The sequence below is a fragment of the Plectropomus leopardus genome, chromosome 9 (genome assembly GCF_026936395.1).
Source record: "Plectropomus leopardus strain MGB_pleo_1.0 chromosome 9, ASM2693639v1, whole genome shotgun sequence".
NCBI classification, from domain to species: Eukaryota; Metazoa; Chordata; class Actinopteri; order Perciformes; family Serranidae; genus Plectropomus; species Plectropomus leopardus.
In genome coordinates this window covers 35,624,809-35,644,204 of record NC_142184.1, presented here as the reverse complement: position 1 = coordinate 35,644,204, position 19,396 = coordinate 35,624,809, and the positions used below count along the sequence as shown (strand labels likewise).

At 39.7% G+C, this 19,396-nt stretch overlaps 1 protein-coding gene across 3 annotated transcripts in view; it reads right to left on the bottom strand.

The window, feature by feature from the left end:
• prkcz (protein kinase C, zeta) overlaps positions 1 to 19,396 on the bottom strand; it is a 179,044-nt gene that overhangs the window by 84,149 nt on the left and 75,499 nt on the right. For 2 of the 3 annotated variants that reach the window (XM_042491932.2, XM_088082662.1), the window contains one exon: positions 9,760 to 9,845. In XM_042491932.2, the coding sequence (XP_042347866.1) occupies positions 9,760 to 9,845 (86 nt within the window). Of the gene's footprint in view, positions 1 to 9,759; positions 9,846 to 17,791; positions 17,911 to 19,396 lie in introns of those variants that run through there. The other variant, XM_088082661.1, reaches the window with a different exon arrangement.

Genomic DNA, 19,396 nt, shown 5'->3' with positions numbered 1-19,396 from the left:
GAAATGTTGATGTTGTCACTGCGTTAGGCTTTGGACCGGCTAAAAAAATACCAGGGAGGATTATACTCAAAACAAAACAAATAATGTAGCTCAACAAAAACATAATAATGCAACACTTTGCATTACGCTTCTAATGAAATCACGTGCAACAAACACACTACATTATGTTAAGCTTTGACTTTTGACATTCTTTAAAAAAACAACAGCAACAGGAAGTGCCTCTTCAATCATCTTCATAAAATTAAGTTAGGGGAATTAACTTTTCTTCAACAACTAAATGCATTTTTGAGTGGCACTTACTTAATGATTAATAGCATTAACTCAAAGTTTTTTAAGTAAGAAAATGTCCTTTGTGTTGTAGTTGTTTGGCCTGCAGGTCCCTAACACAACATCTTAACTTTGTGAATTTGTTCAGACATGTTAAGTGGTCAGAGGAGGGAATTTTAAATCCTGAACTGAAGATGGAGAAAAGTAGAATTTTGACGCCAATCTCATTAAGTTACTACAACTTGATTTTTTTTCTTTCTTCAAATCAATTGAGGCAGAAATTTTATTTTAAATTACACACCGTTTTAGGTTGATTATCACCATTTTTTTGTCAACACTCATCAAAATAATGTTTGCAACTTACAAGGTTTATTTAAATCAATAAATAAGATTTTTTTTTCCTGCTACCACATTTAATTAGATTGTGATGACAGGTCCCCTGAATTAATTTTAAAGTGTATATGTTATGCCTTTACACTTAAGGAGACATCAAGATTTAACACTTTTCTATCCGTTGTGACTTTTCAGGTGATTTTTTATTTTTTATCACAGATCTATAAGCAGAGCTCAGGCTTAAAAAAGTGCAGTGATGAGATACAGAGATAACACTAACATTGTGAGATTTAGCAGGTACAATGGTCACCACATCCACTCAGCATGCTACTTAGCGCTGAAGACAAATAAGGTGCATGGGAACGCCGTCGGTTTTGCAGGTTTTTGGTCATTAACCAATATACTGAACAAATTCAATTTTGACCTGATAGTGCAGTTCCTGTTCAGAATACAGACTGCTTGGCCTGTGCTATAACTGCTTGCAGCTTTCTTGACAGTTTTCAAAGAGTTTTTGACCTCTCGACCTTTTCTCTTTTTTCCTTTTTATTATGTTGGATATTTTCTTATTGTGTAACTGGACAACTGTATTATTTATTTCTGTGTCCTGAAGTAAACTGTGCTTAGTGGTCCAGTGGCATTTTTATTGCAATGGATTGAGTAAAAACCTAAACCAGCTAATAGATGAACTGTAATAAATAAAATCTGATGCATCTATATTTATTTATATGTACAATATATTCAGAACAGAATGATTATGTACATTTGATGGGATGTAAGTAAAGCCAACTTAGTGTACCATTTTTTTTGTTGGTTTTGCTAACTACTCAACTAGCCATTATATGAATTATAACTTGTTTTTACTAAGACACTGATAACTTCTGCTAGATATTATCCATTTGCTGCTGTTACACTGCTAGATATAATTAGACATATGCAGCATCTTACAGAAAATAACCAACTCTAATGAGCTCTTTTAAGACAGCCAAGTTGTACATTGTTGCATCACTACAAAGATTTTCTTTTCTGAACTGTGTTGAAACAGCTCTTATTTTTTCCACTTGGTAATTTGACTTAAGGTGCTGACAACCCAATTACTGTTCTAGCTTTGTTCTAAGTGTTTTCTAAGAAGAGCCCAGGAAGCACCAGTGGTTCGGAGTTACTGGGAGACAGTAAGTATTTTACTCAATAGACGCTCAAGTCATCAGCATTGCTACCTGCAACTTACAGCACACAGATATGTCATTTGCAAGTTAATGATCAGCAATCATCTCTTGACATTACAAATTTCTCAGTTCCAGCAAGAAATTAGGTGGGGTGGGGGTTATCTAAAACCTCAGTGTAGAGAACAATTAACAGCTTGAGTGGAAAATGAAAACAAACTCTAATGTTGAAGCAAAATGTCCTAGAGTGATGTTTCTGTACCCAAACCACCAAAACAAGAGGAGAAAATCATCAAAACAATGGCTGCATGCCACAGAGTCTGCTTCAAGACTTTTCGATGCAGTAGTGGCAGTAGGGGCTGAAAAACGAAGCCAACCTTTTATTGTGAAATATTTGCAGTTAAAATGTGGTACATTTCCATGTACCACAATTTAACTGTGGAAATATAATTGTTCTAATAGCCAACTGCTCTGCAGTGGCGCTGCAGCACCAATGCTGTCAGTGTAAACACAACAAGCGCACTAGCTGCAGCAGTTCAGCAAAGTTATCCTCTTGCGCTGCTCATGCATGCAGTGTGGCCCGAGCATCAAGGTTTCAAACTGGGGGTCTACAAACCAGTGGGTGACATCGCAGTGGTTTCGTCCATTATTTGATGCAATTACATTAGATCAAGACCAAAAACTTACAATACGCCTTCAGGAATTGTTGTATTATAGAGAAGTAGGCTACTACTACTTCTAATATTCACATTTCCAAAGAAAGCAAAGTGATGCAGTGGCTGACTTTGTGTCAGAGCAGCTGAGTTTGTCAGTGACGTCCTTGGCCCAGCTGGACATCTGCCCACTGCTCAGTGCTGCAAGAGATGTTAATGTAATCCCAGAGTGAACTTCATGCTGGGATTACATTAACTCCAGGATTTACCACAGATTCATAAAGAGTTGTCGACAAGACATGACATGTGCTGCAGCCATATTCCAGCCTGACCAGTGACAGATCTGCAACAAAAACACTTCTCTTTTTAGAGTCAAACAACACTGAACAGTCCTTCAGCCAGGATCAAGAGGAGCAACACATTTCAGTCACTGTATTTTGGGAGAAAGTGTTTGAGTTTAGAAGACTGACACTAGTCCAGATAAGGAGTGCATCCTTCTTCTTCATGTGTTCGTCATGAGGAAGTAGTGATTGTCCAGAGTCCTGCAGCTGCCTGCGTCTTGGGATTAAAGGGATGAGAAGATGAGAAAAGCTTTTATCGATTGACAGTCCTCCCTCCAGCAAACAGCATTACACATCATATGAGTGCCTGGAAACTGACTGGCCTATGATGCTGGGAAATTATGGGCTGTCTGATTCACCTCTGATAAAGAGAAGTCATCAGAACAAACTGACCGACGACACATGGCAGGAGTCCATGCAGTGAAATCAGGCCAATACAGCAGCAAAGGAGACAAGGATCAGCAAAAATATCAACTATATTTTTTCCAGAAAAACCAAAAGCAGCCTCCAAAGAATCCGAGACAAGACGGGAAAGAGTGACCACCACTACTAATAAAACTAATGCAATTTATAATTTAAAAACGATATCTGAAACTTCCCCTCACTTGCCTACATCTGTTACATTCTGTCTTTTTGGACCAATGACATTCAACTTAAGGGCTGCAGGCGAGTGTTTCTTGGCCCCCCAACCATTTTCATGAAAATAAAGTGATTCTTGTTTTTTGTACTTTTAGTATACATAAGGTGCCATAATCAGCACTAATATAGAGCTTGTTTATCAAAAAAAAAAAAACACATGCGCACGTGGAGGATCGACCCCTGCACCCCCTGACAGAGGTCCTAGCAAAGCCCTTAATGTCCTAAAATCCAAGAAACATCCTAAAATCCAAGAAACATCCTAAAATCCTTAAAATATCCTAAACTCCTAGAAATGTCCTAAAATTTTACAAATGTTCTCAAATCCTAGAAATGTCCAAAAATCCAGAAATTTGACAACACGATATTCGCATATTCAGTGGGCAACCTAGAAGAAAACCCAGAAGCAAGAAAGCCTTTTTGGCATATACACCAGACGATAATTCAATAGGCATCCATCGTCATGCCTCTTTTGTTTCCACGATGCCGTCTAAAAAGGAGGCATAAAGAAGGGACTTTTTAGTGGCCCGATAGCGACATCTCTGTGTAAAAATGGCATCTGTCTCTCCTCTCCAGCCACACTCCCTGTTCCTCAGGTCTTTTCATTGCTATTTTCCATCCATCCTCCAGATGAATTAGTGAGGTTAAAATCTGATGCTTCACCCCCTTCTGTGACCCCCTGCTGAGGCTACTGTCCAACACTGACAGACAGGAAAAAAACTCTCTCCCCCATTCACCTTCATCATCACAGGGCTAGATGATGACCAGGGGGTCAGAAAAAGGCTACACTACAGAGCACCCAGAGAACATGCCTCTGCACACAATGCTCCTAATTTTCTGTTTTAAAGATACTTAATTTTTTAAAAAACTGACTTTGCATTCACATGGGCGATTTCTGTGATATTCCGTAAAAGGTAAATATGGTAAATATGTTCTCGATCTGATAACATCTTTGCAGGCTGATTTCCATTAACCCTGCTATTGCACAAATTAAAGTTGTGAATATAAAACATGGTTTAAAGAAACATGCCATTTTTTTAAAAAAAAAAATGAGGGGGTAAAAATGAGGTAGTATTTCAGGTGATTTGAAAAAGCTATATTTTTTTTAAACTTTTTTTTGCTCTTATAGTTCACATGATGCAATGGCTATGTGCTTGTCAGTAGGAACTGGCTCCTCTATTATTGCTCCATAACACACCGATGTGGCCTTGGATTGGAAATAATGACGGCTAGTGCTGTGGCTGCAATAGAAATAAAGCTGCTAATGTTTTGAACATCCATCACCATATTTCTTGGAATGTTATCATCAGAGGAGTTGCAGAATATCGGTCAGTGGAAACACAGTCATCTCGCTACTGTTTTTTTTTTTTACATTTCAAAGATAACGCTGAAGTTTCGAAAATATTACTTAAGTTTTGCACAAATCTGTAATGGAAACCTGCCTTGTGTCAGTTGCAGAAATTAAGACATTCCCTCTCAGTTTCCCAGCAGCCTGTTAGAACCAACATGACTTTCTGTTTGGATGTTCTGTCTGTAGGATGAGAAGCTGATGTCAGTCATCCCCCCTGATGGGCGCCTGTGGAGGCGAACATGCAGTATCTACGGCTGAATTCTGCTTCATCACGTGAGGAACAGCAGCTAAAGAGACCCCATTATGTCTAATGAGAGGGATCCACAAAGCAGCTTTCTGCACTGCAACATGAGGGCAGATGGAGAGGAGAGAGGAGAGAGCTGGAGACAGACACGTGGAGACTGAGAGGGAGGAGAGGGATGGAGTGAGAGGAGGGAGGAGAAACCTGACCTACTTCTCCTTGGCTTATTTATATGCTGAGGACAACATAGTGAACCAACCAGGAGCCTGAAAACTGGCCTAGCAACAACAGTCAGAGAAATCCGTCTGAAAACCAACCGCTTAACCAGCTAAACACACACTCATGACTTATCAGTTTAGAATACAATAATACCCAGAGAAATCTGAAAATTACAACAGTCTCCTCTCCACATCAGTTTTCTTGTGCTGCATTCAGATGCCTTTTACTAGCATTTAAACCTCTGAAACTCGAGAGATGTGATTTCTTTCAAAAACATAGGAAAAAAACAAAATTAGTAACTTTGCAAGAAATGTTCCACAAACTGAAAAAAATAGTAAAAGGTGACAAGGTCTCATCTGATTTTTTTTCTAGCTCCCTCTTGAATGTGTTTTGCTCTTGGTCTGGTCTGTCACTACCTCTTCTTCCCAACCTCACCCATATGAGGTGCCCAGAAACATACTGACCACAGCAAAGTAAGAAGGAAACTACAATAACCACCTTGTGGTTGTATGCCTCTGCAAGTTGCAGTTACAGTTTACATTCATGTCTGTCATGACTCATATGTAGCCATGACAGCGGATAATATGTGTTGCAAAACGTTCAGCACATCTTACAGATTAGTGTCACCAATTCAATATCTCACCAAATGTGTCCCCTTCTATTCCTGACTTATGAAGCTGAGTAATGGCCCGAAAAACTTTCCCTGCAGAACATTATGAAGTGAAGTTGACCTTTGATCTTTTGGATTTAAAAGATCATAACCTCATCCTATTAGACAGCTGTGTGAAATGTTGTCACATTATAAATTGTTGAGTTATGGTCAAAACAAGTTGACAAGGTGACTTTTGAGCCCTAAAATCTTATCAGTTGGAATTAGAGGAAATTCCCTGAAGGTGTTCTCAAGATCAATGGACGTCAGCTCACAGTGACTTTTGCCCCAAGTTCATTGCTAATTTTTTTTAACTTTTGACCATTTTGGAAAAAAGGGAGAATGGCTTATTCTGCGTAGAAAAACTATGCTGTTATTGTCAAAAAACAAATTGCAGTGTGCCAAACATGCAGGTCAAACATGACAGACGGAAATCTAACACTGACTGTGGGCTAACAGTTTCAAATGGCATGATGTAATGTTAAAACTGAGCTGAATCAGCTATAAAGTAAACTCTACACAAACACCACACATGAAGATCAGAAGACAGCAGCGTGAATTGAGCGGCTGTCTTCTGGCTCTGCTATCAGTTATGAGTTGCCTTCATTTGCAACCGATGACTGTAATTGTAAATAGCTCCTCTAAGAGACACATGACAAAATCATATCCTTGGATGGTCTGGCTGAAGCTAATACGCCTCACAAAGGCCACAACACACAGATAAAGCAGTAGAACCTGACCTTCCTTCTCCCCGTTCAGAGGAAACACATATTTAAAGTACTTAAGGTCTGATTGAAGCAGCATTAATGTCTGGCTTGTGGCGTCCAGAGTGACAATTGTGCTTTACAGAACAACAACACTGAAGTCCAGTTTTCAGGACAGAGGCTGCAGCTCTTCATCTTCTTCAGGGAGATAATAAAAGCCCACATGTGCATACAGATACCTGAGTGTGTGTGTGTGTGTGTGTGTGTGTGTGTGTGTGTGTGTGTGTGTGTGTGTGTGTGTGTGTGTGTGAGTGTGTGTGTGTGTGTTTGTAGCACGAAGCTGAGATGACACAACTGCAAAACAAGTGATAACTGGGACAGCATGAATTATGCACCGATATCCAGATAGCTCAGCTGGTGCGATGACTTGATTACCTGTGGTACATTATTTATCTGCAGTATGTTTGTGACATACTGTACTGCATCCTCCACACAGAAAGACACACATCCTCTGCACAGACACACTATAAAACATTATTTTTTCCTTGCCCAAGCGTGGGTATGGTAGAAATTTTGGTTATGAGTAGTTCCTTGAATAAAACTGAAAAGTGTTTCCTGAACTGGAGATGATCATCGTGAGTCATTTAGTAACAGATGCTACTCAGACACAGTGCTGAAGGACCTGGTGAACCACAGGGTTTCTACCATAGAATCATTATTTCATTTTCTTAAAGTGCATATCACATATTCAACCCTATCAACAAAAAAGAATAATGCTTTTGTTCCATTGTGCAAAACGTTTTTGTAGGCGGGGAGCAGACATTACAGTAAGAGAATCCTGATTCATATTTGATCAGCACTGCTAGTCTGACAGTCTGATCTGAGGCTGCCACATTGTGCTGCTGGATCAGAGTACAATTACGCTCCTCTGTCAATCATTGTGTCAAACCTGCTCCATGTTAGACTGCTTTAGTTCTGATTGGCCTGTCCAGGATGTGGGCGAAATGGACATCTGTTTGAACAGGAGGGGGACCAGATTAGAGCTTTGATTCTCTGCCCAAACCCCACTGGGCCCAACCCATCTCGCCCGATCCGAATTACTTGAATCGAATCAAGTTCTCGCCACATTCTTTTATTTAATAGGGCTGGGTAAAAAAATCGATTCATCAGTGCATTGCAATACGTTTTTTACCAATTCAATATTGATTTAAAAAATCCTGAAATCGATTATTTCTGTTGTAATGACGCCCCGCTCCAGTGGTGGCGGTGTTAGTGCTGACCGAGAGTGACTGACGTTGTTCAGAGGCCTGCTTGACCCCCAAATATCTGTTGTTTATTCTTTAAAATGGCGACAGTGGTGCGAGGTAGCAGTGTGTTGAAATCAGCGCTGACAATATTAAAGACGACATTTGGATCCACTAAGTTGATAGTAGTTACATTGTGTGTGAACCTCGTGAGACAGTGTTAAAACACTGCAACAATAGGACGAACCTACGTAACCATTTGAGCCGACACCACACAGATGTTTTGAAACCTGTTGCTGTGGCTCACACACAAATGCAGGTTTACAAATCCTGCTGAATGTTTATTACTTTAGTTAAGTGCGGCTCAGGTAAAAATGTGCACTTTTCTGTACTTTAATTTATTTTTGGATTTATTGAACACATATCAGAAGGTATTCTAAAGAATATCTCGGTATTTCTGGCATCAACACACATAACTGAATCGATATCGAAGCGACTGGATCAATATCAAATTGAGCCCTATTATTGAATGGTTTTTTTTGTTTGTTTTTTAATTAAACTGTTGTGAACTTTATCATGCTTAAATGGCACTTTTAATGGATTGAATAAAACCAGCCCATAGCTTGTTATACATGTTTTCACATTAAAAAAAAATATTATAATATATAAAAGTACAGTACAAATTCAGGTTTTTAATAGGGCTCAGGCCCAAAACTGCTGCCGTGGATCAGGCTCAGGTCGGGCTTGGACAGAAACTGTGAAGGTTCATATGGGTCAGGGCTGATTTTTTGGGCTTGTTCAGAGCTCTAGACCAGACACATCTGCCAGAGAAATTAAAACATGAGCTGGCAGATTTGTTTGGCTCCCTGGCTACCTTTAACCAAGCCAAGAATGATCCTTCATACTCAAGCCTGATTTTCTTCCAGCCAATTCCCTAAACACAGAGTCTGGTTTCAGACTTTGATCCACTGCCAATATCAAATGATTCAACTAAATCCAGTTTATTGACAGCTCAACCACACCAGCCAATCAGAGCTCTGTGAAGTGGATTAAGAACAGGGAGGTTGTCTTCCTCAGTCAAAGCTAGAATAGATTCCAAAGTCAAATGTGTAGATGAGATCAATGCAGTTTGTTTTGACTCGTTCAGAAATAACAAATTGTAACCGCTGCTGTGTGAACTGAAAACGGCCCTGATGTCACAGATACATCGAACATCATAGACACAGATTTATGCCTCTTTTTCTAGTAAGACTGCAACTAACAGTTATTTTCATTGTCAGTTAATTATTTTCTTGATTAACCCTTTGAAACTTTGGAAAACTGGCTTGATTTCTTGTAAAGAAGGTAATGAGACAAATTAACCGTTTGGAACCTGTGCAAATTGGATAGGGTTTTTTTTTTTGTTTTCTTTTCAAAAACATGGGAAGAAGGCAATGAGCAACTTGAACAACAAAAAACCCCTCAAAAATTTGCACACAAAAAAATTGTAAAAAGTACAAGAAATAACTGGAAAACAAAAATAAGCACAAAATAAAATAAAATAAAGACAGTTTTTGGGACATTTCTCCCAGCATCATTAAACATAATTTTCTAATTCTACTAATTTCTTGCAATTGGTTGAACATTTGTTGTCATGCTGCTCATTGCCTTTATTTAAGAAAGAAAGCCTTATTTGCTCGCAGTTCCAAGGTTTAAATTGTGAAAGGTGTCTGAATGCTGTACAAGAAAAGTGATGTCAATCCAGGTTTCAAAGGGTCAATAATACTATCAGTATAATACAGTGAGGATCTAACATCATTTTAAACTTCCTGTGTCTTCCAGCAAATCCAGGTTTTTCATAATTCCTGTATTCCCCAGTAAAATGGGGCTCCCTTAACTGAAGTGACAGAGGCATTGTTGAGGCATTACTGCACACCCTCCCCAGCAGGAAGAGTGGATCAGAGAGACTTAGAGACACTCACCCTGTTAAAGCGCTTGGCCTGGAAGAGGTGTCCGTTGACTCGGTACAGTTTCCTCCATCTTCTGGCCCCGCGGCGATAGATCGATTCTAGGAGAGAGAGGAAACAGTTGTAGAGTACCAGCATGGTGAGGAACTGATGGAGATGTGTGCTACACTAGAGTGGAGAAGAGATGGAGTGACAGAAGAGAGTGATCGCTGAGGGAAAGGTCCTGCAGCTCTTCCTTCACCAGAAGTCTGAGTTCAAGTGAGGGGAACACACACCAGGTTTCTCTATCATGTATACGCATGCTCACACAGACACACACACACACACACGCCCAAAGTGCCTGCCTCCCTCTGCACTACCTCACTCAGCAGTCGACACTCTTCTTTCACCCTCTTCCTTCATATTCCTCCTTTTTTCCCTGCTTCCTTCTTCCCTTCCAAACCTCCATCTCTCCTTTTCTTCTCCTCCTGGTGATGAATGGACTTATTAGAGCTCCAAAATGTTTTGTTTTTTTTTTCAGGTGAGACCATGAAGGTGTTGCTATATATAACAGGAGCATGCAGTCAGCTATTAATAAATTGCAGGGTAGAAACATGCACCAAGTAATGTGCTGAACAGTATTTTCATACAAAAGGTTTGCCAGTATTCATCAATATTGTGACCTGCTGAAACAGACCTGTCAAACAGATAGATACATGATCCCATGTCATATTTTTACCCCATCCCTTGTTTATAAGTGTCCCATTGTCCCTCAGAACAAAGTTTTAAAGGGGTAGTGTTTGAAACTATCCCCTATAAAATGGCCTTGGGCAACTTTCAAGACCCTGATATGCCATCAGCATTGTCATTGATGGCACTTATATAAATAACCATTATGGCAAAGATAGTTTTAACCCTTAGGGTCCACTTTAATATTACACTCACTCGTATCACTCTGTGAGGCGACAGTGGCGGCCACTCTACCTCCGAGCCGCCCGATGCTACAATGATCACACATCATACCTTTTAATACATTAGCTTCCCTGCTCCCATCCTTCCAGCCCATGCTAAGCACTCACCATAGCATACGACTCCAGCCACTCCATGAACTAATCCTTCACTCTACTCCCATCCAGCCGCAGACACAGATCTCTGCTCTCAACAAACTGTAGTCATAATACTATGGAGTCATGTGTGCAAGCTGTGGAAACACATTTCCTCTTTGGAGTACAATAAATGATCTAATCAGAGGAAGTACCGACTGCACAGTCTAGAAATGCAACCCAATCCCATCAAAAAATGTTGCCATTGTATATTTCTGCAACTATTACACTTGTGTCATCGGATACTTAAAACTTTGCATATCAACAGTGCTGCATCTAATATGGGGTTGGGTTTACGCACAAAAACAACTTTGTTATGTTTAGGAAAAAATCGTTTTGGCTCAAAATACCCAATTTGGGGGCATAAACCCACCAGGAAGTGCAGAACTGTTTTGGTAAAAAACAATCACTTTTCATGGAATTATTCCGGTGGAAAAACATCAGTGGGTCGCTAAAAAACACCCACATTGGGTGGCTAAAAAGCAGCTTGTAAAACAGCAATAACTAACTAAAATACTACAGGTTTTGGTAGGGTTCTCGCCTAGGTGTCACACCATCCCCCATCCCCTCCACCTCCAAATGACAAAGTCAGCTAATAATCCACATCACTTTAGATATGTTGATATGATACCTATGTAACGTGCAAATATAACGTATTTGTGATTTGTAGATGTGTGTAGTTGTTGCATCTCCACCTTTGTGAAACTGATGTTTTTATCCACCGAGTTGATACGATCTTCTGATCAGCAGCTTGTACTTAAAACTGTTCAGACTAACTGCATGTACTTCATGTAAGATTCATGAAGGATACTGTGAATCCTTATACAAGCCATGTTTTTGCAGCAGTCTTGCAATGCATTTTAAACTGGGACATTTCAGACATCAAATGTTTCAAAGTCAGCAAATTACAGATAATATTGTGGGCTATTGCTAAGCCAATTAATACATTATTTAGCGATATTTCTGTCAGCAACACTTCAGTGATAATTTGGCCATTGAGGTTCGATCTCAGGCTGCTTCAAAAGCTAAGTACTACGACAAAAGTACTCCATGGGGCACCTAGTGGCTCAGTGGGTAGAGCAGGTGCCCCATGTACAGAGGCTGTGTCCTCACCACAGAAGGGCGCAGGTTCAATTCCAGCCTTGGCCCTTTGCTGTACGTCACCCCTTCTCTCTGTTCCCCTTTCATACTCACGTACTCAAGTACTCAAGTATTAACAGATAATGTAACTAACTTAAGGTAACCGTAAGTAGGACTGGGCAAAGTTACTATTACACAATCTTATAAATGGCTGACTGACCCAAATTTACATAAACCGTATGACTCCCTTACAATTCAAATGGGTATAGCTTAACAAACACAGCCAGTGACATATGAAATAGCATTTCAACAAAACATGCAGTCCAAACCAGACAACAGGGGTCATTTCAAAGGCCATAATGAGCATAATCATCAGTCGTTCAACCATCGTGCATCGTGCCTTTTCATATTACTCCGTCAAGCTCCAGCCCTCCTCCAGTGTGCAGATAATCACTCAACAAGTGATTACTGCGGGAAACGATGATAGGCAACCATTATGGTTCTATTAGCTGCAGGAAATTTGGATTTCAGGGTGTTACAGCAGACGGATCTTAAAAAGGAAAACAAATTAATTTGATGCACAATCAGACAGCAAGACGTAGTGACATCAAGAGGACACGGGTAACTCACTCACAGACGAGGTAACACACATGAATAGTTGGGCATCATGCAATCATTGTCCAGAACTGATATGATGTGTATTAGAAAGCTTGATAAAAAATTTACCATAAAACACTTCCACGTTGTTTCAAGACATTTTGCCACCTGTAACACCAATTTTATTTGAATTACTGTGTCTGGAAGGAAAGTTTAGCTGTCAAATCTTACTTCAGAGAGGATAAACTGGACATTTTAGGCTAATTATTACCGGTTAATGGGTGCTGGTCTATCAAAAGCAAAATTAACTGAAACTGATATCCCCAGTCAAAACCAATACAGCAGAGGTGGAGATATCCTGATCTTTTGTCATAAGTTGGAAACTACATGCCACTTGAGAGCATCTTTCATTAGACCCTACTTGCATGCTTAACATCCACTTCATTCAAACATCATGCCACCAGGCTGTACCTCAGACTTTATGGTAGCCTTTCAGGAAGTCCAAGCCCAAGCTGAAATAACCATGATGACATCATCAGGGCTATATTAGTAGATAATAGTCACAGTAAACTTTAGTGGAGTGCCCATTTAAAGGGCATAGAGTTGTATTGGTCATGTGCATAAGCAGCGACACATGCAGCAGTACAGACTGATCAACCTGCAGCCATACAGATTAATAAATCATCAGACAATTTACATGTGTTGGCCACAGAAAGTCAGCACAGCATGAAGTGAAGCGGTTGGCTGAGGCACATCAGGCGTCGGCCTCCTGACTCCCACTAATTATTCACTAGCTGCTCTCCCAGTGCCTCCCCCTGTCTGTACTGGTTTTCCAGTCTGGTTGGTCGCTCCAGTAATGGGTGCGGCTATGATATCCTCCTCCACTCGCTCATTTTTTGCCTCTGTTGCTATGGTAGCCACAGCCCACCATATACGAGCTATTGTTAGTCAGCTGTGAGGATGTCAGGACGACATTGTCTGCAAGTAAAAGTGCATCTTTAAAAACAACCCCCCCCCCCACCCTCCCTCCTTATCTGAAAAAGGATTGTGCAGGATCTGGTTGTATATCAGATTTGGTGTTTATCTCTTGAGTAACATGGGTGCAGAGCTGTGTTTTTATGCCCTGGGGTGAACCCTTGTCCCAGATGGTTTTAACGGGGGCTCACATCCTCCATAATGTTAAGCTAAGACTTTGTTCTTGTTTCTCTTTCACCATCCTTGGCTCATGTCTCAAATGTACTACACTGATATTATTCCACTCCAAAAATATATATAAGACCATTTTTTTGGTAAGTGGTATTGAGAAGCACATTGAATCATGTCCCAAAATTTAAGTTGTGCTCATCTCTGTATGCAAACAGGCTGTCACAGGGAGTGATTTATCCCTTAGGGCCCGCTTTTCAAAATCAAGCTTTAAAAAATATTATACATTAAAATTGTTTTACTACTTTCATTGAGTTATTTTTTTAAACAAAATCAGTCCTAATCATAAATATAGTATATTCATTCCTGAGCAGAATCTTAATCCTTTAAATGCCAGGTTTTTGTCATGATACCACTATGTTTTTTTAATGAAAAAACACAAAAATTGAATTATTTTCAATATATTACATGCTAAGTATATTTTTTTAGATTACCACAGCCTGAGATATGTCAATGATTAGCAGCAACATTGATTTTATATATTATTATTTTTTGTGCAGTGTCAAATACTCACACTTGTATCGTTCACACCAAATGCACTTTTCAAAATTAGGCTATAAAAATATTAATTAATTAATATGATTTTCTACTTTCATTTAGTTCATTTGAAATATATATTTCAAATATACATTAATTTTCAGAATTTTAACCCGTTAAATTCCAGGTTTTTGACATGAAGTCACTATGTTTTTAGATTTAAAAAAATACAGTATATATATTTTTTATATACTACATGCAAAATTCATTTTTTTGATGATCCCAGCTTGGGATATGTCAATGATTTGCAGCAACACTGACTGTGACAGTGTACCTAGTGGATAGCATGTATTTTCTCCAGAATGACACCCTGTAATAATACAATGCATGTTTTTATGCTTTGATGGCTGTGGGATCAAAAATGTCAGTTTGAATGGGTTTTAATGGTGCAATTTTTTGCACTTAACAGTCTGAATGTAACAATTTAATTTCCATTGTGTATTTTAGACTTATTGTAGGAGCTGAGCTGGAAATTCCAAAATTAAACAAAAATACATAATCTTGCCAATATGTATACCATATGCATGAACACAGCCAAAATTAAACAAAAATACATAATCTTGCCAATATGTATACCATATGCATGAACACAGCCAAAATTAAACAAAAATACATAATCTTGCCAATATGTATACCATATGCATGAACACAGCCAAAACTATCAAAAAATGAAGAATGAACAGCGAGTAAAATGCACCAAACAGTCCCTAAGGTTAAAACACGGAACCAGACACTCGGTACGTGACTGAGGATTAACACCACACAGGCCTCTGTTGTCTTGCCTGTTCAGCCAGCAGCTATACATTCAGTCTGTCTGCCTGGTGACGAATGTCTTTGTGACTTCAGTATCTCTGTATCTCTCTGTGAGTCAGGGCGGTGGAGATCAGAGAGAGAGACACAAAGAGGCTGTGCTCTTTGGGGTCTCCTCTGTGAATTCCCTCTAATCCTGTTAACTCAAGGCCTCGAAAGGAAAGGAGCCTTGGAGAATCGCTGCAGTGTGTTTCCATAGTTACCCAGTATTTCTTCCCCCATGCCAGCATTAGTGGATGACTGATGGAGTTTCGGGGGGGGGGGGGCATCATGTGCCACCGAGGTTTTTTTGTGTGTGAGGAAGGTGACCCTACACATCATGTTACACTTCCTCAGCTCTCACATCACATGCTTAACACAGTGTATGTGATTCAATAATTAATTGCAACAGATGTTTTCGGTAAGTGGTAAATTGCAGCACGTAGATTTGTATCTTTAATCAGTGTTGATGAGAAGATGAGCGGTTACACTGGAGAAGTTTAAATACATGACTTAATGTTGTAGTTAGACAAATTTTGCTTGTTTATAATCCTCAACAAATAGATGTGAAGATAAGTGATCCCATAATTGTTTAGATAAGAGCAATACAAAATTGCTATTACTATTATTATTATTAAAGAGTGGCCCAAGAATGAGTGCTACAATCCAAAAATAAATTAGACTTTAAGACAAGGAAACCACAGGAGCTGAAATGCTATGGCTTTTTTGAATGGATTTTTGGCTAGATGTCTGAAATAAGGTCTGTGGTTAAAATAAGTAATCATATAGCCAAGCATTAGCTTTTTACTTCTGGTGGTTGCATTTAGGCTTCAAAAATCCTAAAAGAGTCATTCATTTGTGAAGATTATCTTACTGAACAAAATGTGTAAGGATCATATACATTTGTTTACCACAGAGCTTATTTTCAGCAATGATCCTGAATCCAAAGGAAAAATCTCAAAGGCGTTTTGATGAGGGAACCAGGGCAGCGCCAACTTCCACATCCACCTACAATAAAAACGTCACCATAGGTGCTTTACTACCACAAGTCTTATGCTCTCAACGCCAAAGTAAAGTGCAGTAATCATGACATGTATTGCCTCTCGTTTGGACTCCGTGGTTTATTAATTAGTGGATCATTATGATGCTATCAGTGCAGCCATTCTCTCTCTAGATGAGTCTGTTAAAAAAAGACTGGATTTTGGATCAGGTCTAATTCACCCTGGCTTGATTCAATGAACTTCAGCTATTTGGGTCCCATTCAGATCAAGTCTCATCGAAAAAAAAAAATAATAAAAAATCAATTTTTTAAACAGGTTAAAAATTAGGCTTTCTATTAGTAAGTGTTGTGAAAAACAGATTGATGGATGTTAATTTGGAGGATTATTAAAATGTACATGTCAAAAACGTTTCACTGACGTATGCTCAGTGATTTTCAATAAAACTGCTAAGCTGTATTTTGGGTGCGTGCTAACAGTTGAGATCTCCCATTGAAAGTAAGCAGTTCAGAATGATTCAATATTCAGATCTAGAATGATGTCATTGAATTTTTGAAGACTTCTGTGGTTTGTTTGAAGCTCGAGCCAAAGACTTCGAGTTTACACCAAAAAAAGTATCGCTTCAAGGTGTAAACAAAGTTTTAAATAACAACAGCCCAACTTCAGTCATGGCCTGGGGAGTACCCGGAGCATCATCTTTAGATGAGCTCGGAGTGTGTGAAGTGTGGATTGACACACCGAATTAGGTTCAAGGGAGGAAGAGCGTCGCTGTAGGGAAGTGGCAGATGTACAGAGCCAAAGGCGTGCGGGAGAGTGATAATGTTATGTTAAATCGGAGGTGAACACTCAGAAATATGAGCACAAAGGGACCAAGAGTGAATTTAAACCTTTGAAACATAAGCAAATGTGTTTGATTTCTTTCAAAAACCTGGCAAAAAAGCAATGAGCAACTTCATGGCTCAAAAATTAGCAAGAAATAAGTAAAATGTTTCACAAAAATTACCTGGAAATAAGCAAAAAAGTAAAAGTAAAAACATCAATCAAACAAGAAAATGACCCCAAAAAAACAAAAATTATATACATTATATTCTAATAACACTCTCTCTCTTTTGTAACAACTCATTTTCTTGTCAACTTACTAATTTCTCACAATTTCTTCTTCACTTCTTCAGTCGGGTTTTAAAGGGTTAAATGGCATGTGACAGGTGTCTGAAAGCAACGCAATTAAACTGATGTCAATCTACATTTCAAAGGGTTAAACACTGTAATGATATTGAACCAAAATTTGGTCAATGCCAACCACAACTAAAGAGACTAAAGAGAAGTACACCATTGGGAATCTCCAGCCTCATATATTGTTCTCCTTCCTAATAATCAGATTATCAATCTCAACACAGATAATGACCCCCTCTGGTTATAGCAGATGGTATTGCTCACTGCATCCAATTAAAAAACAATTTCTCAAACGGAGGGCGGATCAGTTCTTGTTTACATCTTGCCAGGATCGTCCTCGCAGCCTGGAAGCACCGGGAAGCAGAAACAGCTGCCTCACACTTGTGCAGCACAGCGTTTGCACTTGACTAGCAGGCCTTCAAAGAGCTGACCTATTACAACATCTCCCTCTGGAGAGCCGCGAGTGTTGCATTGCCCCATTTCTCTGCCAAGGTGCCAGGATGAGAGGAAGACAGACGCAGACTGAAGGAGCCGCGGCAGACAAGTCAAACGCTTTCTCACAAGATGAATCAAAACACAATACTACACCTCCGGATGCAAAGGCCATCGCACACAGTCCTGCCATGTTGTCCGTGGAGGGCATGAAGGGGAGTAGGCGGCCCGCTAGTAGCTGTAGCTTATGTGAGGAGCTGTGCAGCAGGAGAACAGGGTGGTACTACCAAACCTCTCTATGACAGGACATTTACGAGGGCTTGACTCATTTCCAGACATTGTTCCTCTCACTCGCAGGAAAGTAGCAGCATACAAGTTGCTACCAACAACACCCGCCCCCTCCCTCTAATGCCCTTCAAAAAAAAAAGAGAAAAAAAGAACAAGGCCTCAGCACTGGAAATACACCGTGCTGCAGTGATACTCAACTGACGGGCCCTGGATAGAGTGCTGGGTCCTGTGTGCTGGGTGCCCCCCCCCCCCAACCCATTTTCTAATTCACAATGAAAATAAAGCGATTCGTACTTTGAGTTTTTGTACTTTTAGTATACATAAGGTGCCAGAGTACATGAAACAGAATCAAAATAGAGCTTGTTTATTAAAAAAAGTGCCACTGGAGGATCCCCCACACCCCCAACAGAGGTCCTAGCTAAGACACTTATGTCTTCAAATCCTAGAAATGTCCTAAAATCCTAGAAACATCCTAAACTCCTAAAAAATACTCCTAATAAAATCCTACAAACGTCATATAATCCAAGAAATGTCCTAGAATCCTAGAAATGTGCCTAAACTCTAGAAATGTCCTAAAATCTGAGAAAAGTCTTTAAATCCAGTAAATGCCCTTAAATCATACATATGTCCTAAAATCCTAGGAACATCAAAAAATCCAAGAAATGTCCTAAAATCCCGTAAATGTCCTCAAATCTTGTATGGGGCTTCTGCTACTGGCCCCTGGCCTCCTGTCATTTTGCAGAATTGACCCCCAAGCAAAGCAGATGGAGTGTCCCTGCTATACTGTATGCTTTAAATGAGTTCTGGAGGCGTCAGCAGCAATTAGCAGTGTGTGACTGCACATATTCGTCAGTAAAGGCTCTCCACATGTTCCTGTCAGGGTTGTAAACTTCTGCAAAGTGCCAAGTTATTTTCTGGCAACTTCCAAAGAAGCTGAGTGGGATCAATGAAGCAGCCCGGAGGCATTTTTAGACACAATTAGACCTCTGTGATAGGGGACGCTCAATAGTGCCATGACTAACTTTCTTACTTTGACTTCTATAATTAAGGCATTTATTCAATTGTCCTTTTAATAAGCGTGTTCCAGATAAAGAGGGAGAGGACGGACATGGCAAAGCGCATGAAATTACAAAAGACGTCCAATTTCAAAGTTGGGATCAGTGAAATTTGATCCGGATTTAGGAGTCATGTAAAGCCTTCTGAGGCCCAGAGGGGTTCTTTGGAAAGGACGGGGTAGATATGGATGAACTGTATGAATAGGCACACAATCAAAGTGTGTGGGATCCCTGGTGACTATACACAAGTCAGTGTCACATGTCGGTGAGTCAGCCACTCTAGGTGACACCATGACAACAGACCTATCACTGTGTCACCCCGCTGTTCTTGGATTTATGGAGTGAAAGATGTAGTTATTGGATGGTAAAACTACAAATGTGACTCCTCCACTACAAAAGTGCTGCAGAAGTCTACCAG